Genomic DNA, 12,572 nt, shown 5'->3' with positions numbered 1-12,572 from the left:
CCATCGTCTTGGGGTTGTGCTCGCGCCGGCCGACCTCGCCGAGCCGCTAGCGCGCGCGAGGGAGGCATGTGCGTTGCGCCGCTCAGCGGCCGTGGAGGGCGAGCGCGGGGGATGCGCGCGCTCACTAATAAGTGCTACATTGTGCGTGCTGTATGTCGGTCTGCACACTGTACAGTGCCGCGGTGCCAGTGGGGTGTGAATGTGAACACTGACCCTCACACACTAAGGGTTGGTCAACCATGTGGGTGTCTATGTGTTTCCCTCGGGCAGTAGATTCTTATTTCATCGTCAAAAAGCGCCCGTATTCACTTGCCAAAATCGCGACCCGGGGGTGTTCGACCGGGCTATACAAGGTCGAGGCAGAGGCTTCAATAGATCAGGTTTCACCGCTCTAATTAGGCATAATTATTATATGCCGTTACACCCCGCCACGCGCGCGCCCGGCGCACATCGTCACTCGAGCGAGCTCAGGCTGTTTTCAAAGGTCTGCATCAGGCTCTCTATGATCTGATCGCCCGAGGTCATGTGCGTGCTCGCAACCACGAAATCGACCGGCGGCCGCAGCTGCTGGCCGAGCCAGCGCAGGGCCGACACCTCCGAGTACGTGCAGCCGCCCAGAAAGTAGACCACCGCAACCTCGCGCCGCGCCACCGACCCCTCGGGCAGCGTGGCGGGGGGCTCCTCCTCGTCGCCCTCCCTCGGGGGTGGCTCCTCCCAGAAGAGCGGGCCCGGCAGCCAGCCGAGCGCCTGAGGAGAACAGGCCAATGAGGTAGGCCAAGGAGCGGGTCGTGGGAAGGAGTGGGCATCCGGCCTCCGGCCGAGCGCCTCGGCGCGCGACGACCAGTGCGGCGCGCGGGCGAGCATCCACCCGACCAGCCGGGTCGAGAGGGGGCAGTAGCCTAGCGAGAGGTGGTTCGCTTCTGAATGGTCCGTCGAGCCGATGCCGCCCCGGGAGGAGGGGCGCCTGAGTAGTAGTACGAGAGGGCGGAGGGCAGGTCGGACAAGCCCTCCACCTCGGGCACGTCGTCGGCGACCAAGTCGAGCGCCTTGCGCAGCGACGGCCAGCCCGACCGCGCGTCGTGCCGCCGCAGCAAGCCAACCTGGGCAGGGCGGCGGGGTGGGGCGGTGGGGACTAGGGCGGGGAGGGCGCCAAGAGAGATTGCGGCGGGCTCGAGCGAGGGGCGGCGGTGGCGGGCCTTGTGCAGCGCGTTGAGGGAGAGCGAGGCGGCGGAATAGCCGTACTCGGACAGCACCTGCAGGAGGGCGCCGAGAAGAGGAGCCGGGAAGAGTAGCCGGTAAGAGTAGCCGGGAAGAGTAGCCGGGAAGAGTAGCCGGGAAGAGTAGCCGGGAAGAGTAGCCGGGAAGAGTAGCCGGGAAGAGTAGCCGGGAAGAGTAGCCGGGAAGAGTAGCCGGGAAGAGTAGCCGGGAAGAGTAGCCGGGAAGAGTAGCCGGGAAGAGTAGCCGGGAAGAGTAGCCGAAGCCGGGAAGAGTAGCCGGGAAGAGTAGCCGGGAAGAGTAGCCGGGAAGAGTAGCCGGGAAGAGTAGCCGGGAAGAGTAGCCGGGAAGAGTAGCCGGGAAGAGTAGCCGGGAAGAGTAGCCGGGAAGAGTAGCCGGGAAGAGTAGCCGGGAAGAGTAGCCGGGAAGAGTAGCCGGGAAGAGTAGCCGAAGCCGGGAAGAGTAGCCGGGAAGAGTAGCCGGGAAGAGTAGCCGGGAAGAGTAGCCGGGAAGAGTAGCCGGGAAGAGTAGCCGGGAAGAGTAGCCGGGAAGAGTAGCCGGGAAGAGTAGCCGGACATGCGGGACGGGGTGGGGCTAGTGGGGTGGGCGGGGCGTGTGGCTGGGGCGGCGTGGGGGAGGGGTGGGCTGGGCGGGCCGCCTCCGCGTGCAGTGCGGCCAGCTTCTTCTCCTTGAGCCCGCTCGCGAGGATCGAGTGGAGGCAAGCCAGGCGCAGCACCGACGGGAGCGGCTCAGCGCGGCCGATGGCGCCGTCGAGCGCCGCCTCGGCGTCGGCAGTCGCGCCGGCGTTGGCGAGGGCCTCCTGCTCTGCGGCGATGCGCGCGTGGAAGGCTGGTGCGGCCGTGTGGCGCTGCAGCCGCTCGGCGAGCGAGACGTGCAGCGAGAGGGACTTTCGCATCGCCTCGAGCTGCTGCAGCTTGCGCATGAAGTCGCGCAGCTGGCTCACCGTGTGCGCCGCGTGCCGCTCCTCCTGCCCCTCCTGCTCGCCGCACAAGCAAGGCATGGCTGATGGATGGGTAAATGGGGATGGACTAGGCGAGCCAGCTGCCCCTCCTGCACGTCGCGAGACAGCTTCTGCAGCAGCGGTCCCATGTCGCCGAAGTTGCGGTTGCGCAGCTGCGCGTACAGCGCGTCCGAGCTGTTGAGCTCGCGCTTCACCTACACGCACCCGGCGCCCTCTCCAGCGCTGCGCTCTCCTCCGGCGTCATCGCGCGGCGCGTCTGCGTTGGCGGCCGGGCGGCAGCGGCTACATCTCGGCGACATCTCGGCGACATCTCGGCGGCATCTCGGCGGCATCTCGGCGACATCTCGGCGGCATCTCGGCGACATCTCGCCGGCATGCCGGGCGGCAGACCGAGCAGCTCCGGCTCGACGTCGATCACGCCGTGCCTGCGGGGAGGGTCCGAGGAGGCTCGAGGAGGGCTCGAGGAGGTCCGACGCTCGTGTCCCGCCGGGCCGGATGTTGAAGACGGAGTGGAGGAGTCCCTCGTACGTGAGCTCCTGCAGTCAGTCAGACCGGCTCACTGATCAGTGGAGGCCTTCTTCATCTCTTCTTTGTCGCAAGTTGGCGCCCCCGCCCTCTGCCGGAGCACGCGAAGGTAGCAGCGGGGCGATGCGCATCTCGGCCACCTCTCGGCTCTCTCTCGCGCCGTCAGCAGAGGCGTGACCATGTCGCAGACCCGGTCGAGCAGCAGCAGCGAGCCGATCTGCCGCCCGCCCGCCCGCGGCCCACTGGCGCGCTCGGCGGGCCGACCCGCCTAATGAGTAACGCGTGTACGGTGACTAGTAGCGACTCCTCCGCACTCCGCGCTCGGCGGGCCGGCCTACCTCTTGGCGCGGCTGCCTCATCTGCTTCAGCATCCGGCTCACCTGCTGGGCGCACGAGCCCTTCCCTCGCAGGCTGGCCACCGGCCCGTACAGGTCCTCGAGCTCCAGGATGGAGGAGGCGACCGAGTGGAGGACGGACATGTCGCCGTCGTGGTAGAGCGCGCGGAAGCAGGGCCGCTCGAGCGAGAGCAGGTCCTTGTCCAGAGGGAGCAGGTGGAGGTGGCACTCGCGCACCACCAGCCGGCTGTACACCCCCGCCTCCTCGAGCAGCTTCTCGCACGGCAGCGAGCGGCGCGGCACGAAGTGGAGCGTGGCTCGCGCCGAAGAGCCCTCGGCACACGAGAGCTGCGCCGCGATCACCTGCGCGCTCTCAAACTCGGCGCGCACAAAGTAGACCAGCGGACCGGCTCCTTGCGGGGGAGGGCCCGACTCGAGGTGGTAAATCTTGTCGACGCCGTGCGCGCGAAAGTCGAGAGGCCGAGCGACGAGGCCGAGCGGGCCCGAAAGGCGCTGGTCGAGCACGAGGCGGATGCCGCCGCCGCCGCCCGCAGCAGCAACAGCGTCGAGCGCGGAGAGCAGGAGGCGCCTCGACCGCTCTCGCAGGGCGTCGAGGTCGAGCGCGGCGTTCTCCAGGGCAGGCTGCCCGGAGGCTGACATAGGGCGCGCGCAGGCGGCGATTTTCGGCCGCAAGAGCAGCGCTCAACTGGCTAAAAGAGAAAGCTGAGACCGCAAGAACACAACGGGCTCTCTCACATGACAAGCGATCCACGACAGCGAGTCAGTGTTTACTCGGTTTCAGTCTCCTCAGCTCTGAGGAGCCCCCAAAAGAGCAGAAAATGCCTCGATGCAAAAAAGATGCAAAGACCCAAAGTCGATCACCTCACGCAAGAGAGCGCCCTTGCCACTCCTGCATCTTCTGCGTCTCGGCCCGCTCACGCCCGACACAAGACGTGCGAATGCTCGCGCTGATCGCCATCATGACGGTCGGAATAGAGCTTCGTGATGCCAACGCGACACCTACAACGATTGCTGTCAGTGACGTCAACATGACGGACGCCAGCGCAAACGCCATTCTCGAGTACGACACAGTGGCTCACATCTTCAAGCAGGCGTGTCAGCTCTTAAATATCGTCCCCGATGTAGCTCAGCTCTCTGCACCCGTCGGCTCGCGATTAGGTCGAATCCGCCGTCCTTTCTAACAACTCCCGCGAGTGGCCACCAGCGCTCGTGAGGCGCTTGCTCTTCGAGCACTGGAACCACATCAAGAAACCGAGCTCGAGGATGGTCGTCCCCGGCAAGTGCCAGCGGGTCGTCGAGCACAAGCTTGCCAGACTCAAAAAAGCACAACCGCAGTGCTATCTGTGCGTCTCGAATCAGGCTCATATCTCCCAATCTTACCATAGGCGCTCGCGCCCGACATCTTCAACATCTATGAAGGGTGAAATGCGTCCGAGACGAGCGCGCTTCAGGGTGCTATTCGCGAGGCTATGAAGAGCATCCGCGAGTCGGACCCGATCGCCATCGCCTCTCCCGGCATTGCGAAGGCACCGCCGTGCACATTCGCTCCCAACCCACCCTGTCGGCTCTCAGGTCCCATCTCAACGTGTCAAGAAGTCAATATACCGAGAATCAACAACTAATCAACAACAACTCATCAACGATCAAGGAAGTAGCCGCTCTTCATGCGGTACCTGCCTCTCGAGCAGTAGCTCGTGTCGTCTACTCAGTTTCTTCTCGTGCAGTTGCTCGTTCGAGCTATTTCACCTCACCCCTCGACTGTCGATCTAGGCCCGCGAATCGCTCCTCGTGCTGAGCAAATCAGATGCGACGCTCTTCGACGGCGATACCGTCGCCGAGCTCGTGACGGAGCTGGTCGACATGAAGCGGCGCAGCGTCGACGTGATCCCGGACAAGACACGATTCGTCATCGGTCGGTCGGCACCTGTCCCCGTGTGGCACGACTGGCGAGTCCCATCTCGCCACGGTAACCTGTATTACTACCAGAGGCTACTTCTCGGTGCGCCGTTTCGTGACTCGACGCCCTCGTCGTTCACGCACGGCGCCGACGCCCGCCCCATCGCTGACCGTGCGGTGCGCCGCTCGTGGATCTGCTTATCAAATCACGGGTGCCACTCACGGCCCCGCCTTCATGCCACAGGCGTGCCCCAACGTGAGCGGCTCGCTCCGCGAAGAGTGCCTTCTCCGCGCGCTCATCTCCGCCGGTGGCGAGGCGGAGCAGATTCGGCAGGACGCTACCTCGCGTCACTTCACCCCGGAGCAGGTCGAGAACTTTCTGCGAACGGAGGACGAGTTCAACACGGTGTGTGAGGGCGAGTTCCGCACGCTGCTCGACTTCATGCAGGAGGACGCCGAGCTCGAGCCCGAGCTCTCGACCGACCACAACGACGACGAGACAGGCGAGGAGGCAATTGCGTTCGAGAAGCTAGTCGCCCGCGGCTCGGCTTCCGTTTCGCGGCCGCCGGCTCCCCAACTACTTCCGGACGCTGAGCCAGGCCGGCGCGTGTGGCGTCGGGGGCTGCCAGGGGGGACTACAATCGACGTGAGACTGACGGAAGGTCAGGTCGAGGCTTACCACAACCTCAAGGAGGCCGGCGGAAAGAGGATCCACGACTTTCTGAGCGGCCAGGGTGGCGTGGGCAAGTCGACGCTCATTGCACTACTCGTGCAGGAATGGCGAAGCCAAGGGCTCAACGTGCTGGTGACAGGCTCAAGCGGCAAGGCCGCCGCGCTCCTCGGCGGCGTAACCGTGCACCGCGCCTTCGGCCTGTCCCCCAAAGGCGTCTTTCAGCGCGCAGCACTCGACTCGCCGCGCAGGAAGGGCCACCTGCAGCTTCTCGCGACGCTCGACGTGCTCGTGATCGATGAAGTGTCGATGCTGACGGCGGACACACTCAACGCGGTGGACGAGGCGCTCACCTTCGCGATGCGGCGGGCAACAGCATCGCGAGGATACGACATGTCGTTCGGCAACAAGTCCGTCATCGTGTGTGGCGACCTGTACCAGCTGCCGGCCGTGGAGCGCATCTTCCACGAAGACCAGCCGTACATGTCGCATCGCTGGGTCGAGTTCACGCTATCAGAGCTGACGGAGATCGTGCGCACTGACCCCGACCAAATCGAGCTGGCCGAAATGCTATCTCACGCGCGACTCGGTCATGAGCACCTCACGCAGAGGGACCGGCAGTTGCTTCAGTCGCGAGTCTGCGCCTGCCATGGCGGCCACGTACCGTTCACGGACGTGATGCAGGGTTTGTTGTCGACGAGGATCGGCCTGTTTATCTCTCTCTGCCTAGTGCCAACCATCGACCAGGGCGTCAATCTCTGCAGCCGCGCCCGTCGCTGCGCCCGGGGTGGCGCTGGCGGCGGCGGCGGCGCCAGACGCGCGCCAAGAAGCAGTGGCGCAAGTCGCTCGCTCGCGACTTCGGTGGGTGGCGCGGCAGGTGGCGGTGGCGTGCAGGCACGCGGAATTCGGCACGCGGCATCCCCCCCCGCATGGACACCCTCTGGGGCCCCCGCGCCGGCCCAGAGCTCTCTTGCTCCTCTCTCTTTCTTTCGGGTATGGTCTATGGAGTCTGTGAGTGCGGGCAACGTGCAGGCAATCACGGGCGCTATTTTGAGAGAGATTTTTATTAACCAACAAGAAATCACGACTCTCTCTCTATTTTGTAGACCAGCGGACCGGCTCCTTGCGGGGGAGGGCCCGACTCGAGGTGGTAAATCTTGTCGACGCCGTGCGCGCGAAAGTCGAGAGGCCGAGCGACGAGGCCGAGCGGGCCCGAAAGGCGCTGGTCGAGCACGAGGCGGATGCCGCCGCCGCCGCCCGCAGCAGCAACAGCGTCGAGCGCGGAGAGCAGGAGGCGCCTCGACCGCTCTCGCAGGGCGTCGAGGTCGAGCGCGGCGTTCTCCAGGGCAGGCTGCCCGGAGGCTGACATAGGGCGCGCGCAGGCGGCGATTTTCGGCCGCAAGAGCAAGAATTTCGCGCCTAGCACGTGAAGCGTGAAAATCGCTCTCTGCCAGCGCTCAACTGGCTAAAAGAGAAAGCTCAGAGAAAACAAGAACACAACGGGCTCTCTCACATGACAAGCGATCCACGACAGCGAGTCAGTGTTTGGGAACTACATGATCTAAAAGAAAGAAAAGAAAGAAAAAAGATCACAAAAAGGAAAGCCGGCCCCCGCCGGGCACCCGGTTCCCAGGGAGTGAGTCCTCTCGGCCGTTGCCGCTGGCGCTGGCCTCCTTTGCCGTGTCCGCGCGGCCCTACTCCTCGGACTGATGCGATGCCGAGCACCAGCGAGCGCCCCTGGCTGCACGAGGCGCCGCAGTACGGGCTGCGCATGCTGGCGGCTGTCGACCCAGACAACCCGGCCGTGCTTCGGTTCGCGGCGCCTGCGGAGGCGCTCCCCGAGGACACGAGAGTCAGCGTGCTGTGGCCCGACAGCTGGGGCGGGCGCGACGGCACTACAGGCCAATCCGAGACCGACCCGAGACCGACACGAGACAGAGATCGACCCGAGATCGACCCGAGACCGACCGACCCGAGACTGACTCGAGCCTCGCAACATCACACGAGGCGAACACAACGTGCATGACCCGAGATCGACCCGAGATCGACCCGAGATCGACCCGAGATCGACCCGAGATCGACCCGAGATCGACCCGAGATCGACCCGAGATCGACCCGAGATCGACCCGAGATCGACCCGAGATCGACCCGAGATCGGCACTACAGGCGCCGGCTGGCGGCTCGAGGCGCGAGAGTGCGGCTCGGGCGATCTGGCCGCCTTCGCCGAGGGGCGTGGCACCGCACCACAGCTCGAGCTGAGGCTGCCTGCGGGCGGAAACGGCTCGAAACTGTGGCGATGTGCGCTGTTGCCCTGCGGCGCCACTGACGTCGGCGAGGCCGCTGCGGTGCTGCACGTCCACGGCGCGCCTTCCGAGCGCAGGGTGACTTGGATGGCGCTCACGACGTTGGAGCCGCCGCCGATCAGTGAGGCCGCCGCCGCACTCGTGCCCGCCTTCAGCGACGCACAGCGATTCGAGGCAGAGTACGCCTCCCTCCTGCCACCTGCGCTGCGTTCGCGCGGCTTTGGCGTAGGAGCTCGGCCCGCCCGCCCTCCCGCATCTCCCGGCCGCGCATCGAAGCCACTTCTCTCTGTATGGAATTCCCGATCTCCCACAACCCGTCCGTAAGCTGGTGAGTGCAACTCTAGAGCTCGAGCTCTTGGTGGTCCCGCCCGACCGGACCGAGCACTTTACCAAGAAGAGCGAGCTGCGCGCGGCGATCGCCGCCGCGGGCCTGGCGGCGCGCGGCTCGAGCACTGGCCGGTGGCGGGGTGCTGTCAATCAATTGAAATGGATGAGCTAATTAGGCGCGGCTCGAGCACTGGTCGGTGGCGGTCGATCCGTCGGTTGAGCCATTCTTGCCCGCCTCTGCCGCGGCGGCCTGCGCTGTCGCCGTGCCGCCAGCGCCGGCCGAATGGGCTGAGCTGATGGTGCGGCGCCGCACACGTATTCCGCTGCATGCCGGCGTAGTCCCCGTATTCGTGCTCCCGCGGTGCTTCGGAATGCGGACTCTGGTGCCCTCCCGACTCTGGGGCGCTCCTGACGCAGGTGCGGCGCAAGGGCTGCACCTCCGTCGAGCTCAAGTCGCCGCCGCCGCCGCGTGAGCTGCGGCTGGGCCGCGGAGCCCTCGCCGACGTGCGTCTCGCAGCCGCCCTGCTGCGTTGGCGCGGCTGCGCGGCACCCGACTGCGGCGAGCGCGGCGCGGCGGCCATGCTGCATTGCCACGTCAACGTGCGCTCCTCCGAGGGGGGCGGCGAGCTGCTGTGCGCGCGCGAGCTCCTGAGCGTCTTTTGCGCCTGGCTGCAGTTCGAGCACGTTGCCGCGTCGCTGACTCGCTCGTGGGTGCGGCGTGACCGTTGGTGTGCGCCGCTCTATGCCACGGGGCCCGAGTTTTCCTTTAGCGACAAGCCGTGGGCGCAGGGAGGACACAGGCCGTTACCGCCGCACTTGCTCGACGCGCCGGCCTTCCTGCGTCGCGCGCACACGCTGTGGCGTGGCGAGTGCTGCGCGCTGGCGAGCGAGGAGGAGCGCGTGCAGCGCCTTTTCGCGGTGACACCGGGGCGGCTGGCGTCGCTCAACGTCGAGGCGGTGCTCAAGACGGGCACGTACGAGTTCCGCCGCCACCACGCCACCACCTGCGGCGACGCGGCGCGCAACTGGTGTCTCTTCTGCGTGGCCTTTGTCGAGGCGGCGCGACCAGGCGACGGTGCCTGCCTCGGGCGCGGCGCTGAGGCGCTTCTGGACGCGCAGAGCCCGGAGCAGGCGCTCACGAGGCTGCGCGAGGCGCAGCTGCTCGCCACCCGAGAGGGGCTCGTTGCGCTGCTCGCGCGGGTGCTAGGGGAGGGCGAGGCGCGCGCTCTGGTGGAGGCCATGGCAGCAGAGAGCTGCGTCTGATGAGGTGTCGTGAAGTTGAATTCTTCCAAAACCTGCCCTGGTCAGGAGAGTGCGTTTGACGGACCCTAGAGGCCCCTAGGCCTACGTAGTAGCACGCCGCTCCAACCGCAATGTATCTGGATGCTAGGATGTGCGGGACGTATTTCTTCTCAATAACATAGAAGGTACGCACAAGGTCTGCGCACACCTCTTGGCCTTCTTTTCTTCTCAACAAGGCCACTGTTCGACACTACAGACAGCCCTTCCCCTGAGCCCTGGTCTGACAGCCTGACAGCAAACCCCGGACAGCGCCTGACAGTGCCCGACAGCCCGACAGCGCTGACAGCACTTTCTCCGACAGTCTGACAGCACGTATCTGACAGTCTGACAGCAGAGTCTGACAGTCGAGGGGTCCCGTCGCTGTCAGGCCCTAACGTGACAGCCTGACAGCTGCCCGACAGCCCGACAGCACACAGTGGTCTGACAGCAGCGCTGACAGCCCGACAGCAGCACAGACCGTACACAGACCCCGTAGAGCCTCTTTCTTGTGCCCCATGAGGGTGTAACAAAATTACATGCAAAGACATGTGCATGTGAGTGTGGTCCATGTCCATGTCCATGTAGTCATGGGATGGTCATGGGTCTCTCTTTCAACCCTCCCGCCCCACCTCTGCGGACCCCTCTCTATCACCGGCGGCTGTGTGCTACTACAAATGAAGCTACCAGCTAGCCTTCTGGGGCCCTACAGCCATATGCCTACGGCGTCTGGGTGGGGGTGGCCACCGCCGTCTGTGCCGCCGCCGCCGCCTGCGCCTGCGCCGCCCTCTGCGCTCCTCAGGCGGCCGCCGCCGCCGGCGTGATCACGCCGTAGGAGGGGGGCAGCTGCGTAGCCGCCAGTAGAGTCCTGCTGGTCTCCTCTTGATAGTGTCATAAGTGTTGCTGGTGTGTGTCAGAGCCTGACAGCACCCCGACAGCACCACCTGACAGCACCTGACAGCAACAGCCCAACGTCTGACAGCAGCAGCAGCCTGACAGCTCCGACAGCTCCGACAGCGTCTGACAGCAACACCCGACAGCTCCGACAGCACCCGACAGCTACAGATCCCCTCGACTGTCAGACACGCACCCGACAGCACCCGACAGCACTGACAGCACCTGACAGCTGGTCTGACAGAGGCACCTGACAGTGCCTGACAGCTGCCCGACAGCCCGACAGATCACCTGACAGCACCTGACAGCCTGACAGCCAGGGCTCAGCCCTTCCCGACGGGGACGCCACCACCCTCGCCCAGGGATCCACAATGCTGTCTCAAGGTCCGACAGGTTCGGCACCGGGCACAAAATGCGCCTGCGGGCGGACCCTCACAGATCACAGATCACAAGGCTGTGAAGCAACATGCACATGCACCGGTAATGTGGGTTCATCATGTTCGTGCGTTCCGGCGGTAACCGAACGTGCAGGACCGGGATACATTGTAGTGGGTCATGCCGCTCCGGTCCGAGTGGCCGCCCGGCTCCGACCCGCCGTCCCCAGCGGGCACGAGCGAGATTCCATGGTGGAAGCAGCGTGTTCTCAGCCCGGGAGCTCCATCGATCGCCGTAGTTGAGAGGGAGGTTGAGGTGGCATCGCTGCGGGATGAGCTGAGGAGCGCACGCCGGCATCTTGAGGCGGCTGCCCGGCGAGAGGCAATGCTGAGGCAGGCGCTGCAGCAGGCGCATCAGGATGAACCTGCAAACCCCGGATTGGGAGGAAATGCTCCTTTACCCAGCCTCGAGAGTCGGTCGCGTCCCAGCTCGGAGCCTCGGTCCGTCCCACTATCCAAAGGCTTTGGCACGCTGGGGGAACCGGCACCGGCACCACCGCGACATCAAGCGCAGGGCGAAGCTATCGAGGCGATGTGGCTTGGGCTGAGGGACGAGGCAGTTCGCCCGTTGCTACCCTCCGTCGTCAAGGAGGCGATTCGCGCCGAGGTGGCGAGGCGGGTGCCACTGCGCCGCCGCCGGTCGTCGATAGGCGGCGCGACCGGCCAGGAGGGTCTCGTGCTCGAGCTCGCGCGTGCCGTCACCGCCGATGTCCTCGCCGAGGAGGGCCGTGCGGCCGTGCTGGCTGCGCTCCGGGCAGTCGCGCATGATTACACCGCGCAGATGCGAGCGGAGCGGGTGTTCGCCTCTCTGCTGACCGAGGTGATGCGCGAGGAGCTAGAGGGAGCGCGCTATCGCAGCAGCGCAGCCTCACCGAGAGATCGGGAGGCGACCGTGACCCTGCCTCGCTATGTCTGGACAAACGACACTCCGCCACTGTTGGCCGACGTGCTCAGGGGCGGGCCAGCCGGCCTCATCTACAAGTGGAGGTCCGAGACGCTCAGCCAGTGCACGCTCGAGTTGCTCCTCGAGCCACACATTGAGCTCGTCGCCCGTGCGGCGCTCCGGGAGGTGCGAGGTGCGCACGCGCGGCGGCGTGAGGCGGAGGAGCGTGAGCTTGTGACCGAACGCGCCGTGGCGACTGTGATCGAGCCTCTAATTCTCGAGAGGTTCACGCAGCTGGTGGCGACGAGAGCAGAGCCGCTGATCCTGCAGCGACACGCGGCGCAGTGGCTCGACGAGCTCTGTGCGGATGCGCTTTTCGAGCATGCGCTCGCGCAGGCGGGGAGGCACGCCGAGCTCGAGGCGAGCCCGGTACTCGCTCAGACGCACCGCGAGCTGGCGCAGGAGGCGATGCTCGACGAGATGATTGAGCAGGTGCTGAGCATCGTCCCATCCGGGCTGCACCCCGGCGCGGTCCCGTTGTCTCCGGAGGAGACGGACGAGGACGAGAATGGCGAGGGGTGACGGTGCCCTGACCAGAGTCACTACGTGCGTGCGTGGGAGCGAGCGGCGGATGCGGTCGGCCAAGTGTGTGAGTGTGTGACTTGTCGATGTGACTTGTGGCATATGACCTGTGCACGCCTCGACCCTCGTGCGCACCGCTGCGAAACATGGGTCGCTCGTTGCACCGTGCGCACCCAAAAAAAAAACGGTATATGACGATCATCCGGCCCGCTAGGTGCGCTTCTCAG

General features: G+C 65.6%; 3 protein-coding genes across 3 annotated transcripts; 2 read left to right on the top strand and 1 right to left on the bottom strand.

Moving 5' to 3' along the window:
• Nucleotides 1-453: 453 nt before the first annotated feature.
• On the bottom strand, nucleotides 454-3,743 carry Vps33-2 (Vps33, SM superfamily protein; the record flags this gene model as incomplete). The annotated part of the gene is made up of 10 exons (XM_005777678.1): nucleotides 3,061-3,743; nucleotides 2,883-2,990; nucleotides 2,686-2,733; nucleotides 2,568-2,618; nucleotides 2,287-2,391; nucleotides 1,874-2,212; nucleotides 1,197-1,253; nucleotides 965-1,100; nucleotides 826-899; nucleotides 454-747 (listed from the first exon to the last, which is right to left on the bottom strand). The coding sequence occupies exons 1-10, from the start codon at nucleotides 3,715-3,717 to the stop codon at nucleotides 454-456; spliced, it is 1,869 nt and encodes a 622-aa protein (XP_005777735.1). The 5' UTR covers nucleotides 3,718-3,743.
• Nucleotides 3,744-7,358: 3,615 nt separating this feature from the next.
• Nucleotides 7,359-9,537, top strand: EMIHUDRAFT_237830 (hypothetical protein; the record flags this gene model as incomplete). The annotated part of the gene is made up of 4 exons (XM_005777677.1): nucleotides 7,359-7,496; nucleotides 7,831-8,172; nucleotides 8,451-8,573; nucleotides 8,692-9,537. The coding sequence occupies 4 exons, from the start codon at nucleotides 7,359-7,361 to the stop codon at nucleotides 9,535-9,537; spliced, it is 1,449 nt and encodes a 482-aa protein (XP_005777734.1).
• Nucleotides 9,538-11,001: 1,464 nt separating this feature from the next.
• EMIHUDRAFT_237829 (hypothetical protein) lies at nucleotides 11,002-12,345 on the top strand (the record flags this gene model as incomplete). The annotated part of the gene is made up of 1 exon (XM_005777676.1): nucleotides 11,002-12,345. One exon carries the CDS (start codon nucleotides 11,002-11,004, stop codon nucleotides 12,343-12,345), a length of 1,344 nt encoding a protein of 447 aa, XP_005777733.1.
• Nucleotides 12,346-12,572: the final 227 nt, after the last annotated feature.

The sequence above is a fragment of the Emiliania huxleyi genome (assembly GCF_000372725.1).
Source record: "Emiliania huxleyi CCMP1516 unplaced genomic scaffold EMIHUscaffold_258, whole genome shotgun sequence".
NCBI lineage: Eukaryota > Haptophyta > Isochrysidales > Noelaerhabdaceae > Emiliania > Emiliania huxleyi.
Note: the sequence above shows the minus strand (reverse complement) of the source record. Positions and strands in the feature narration are given on the sequence as shown.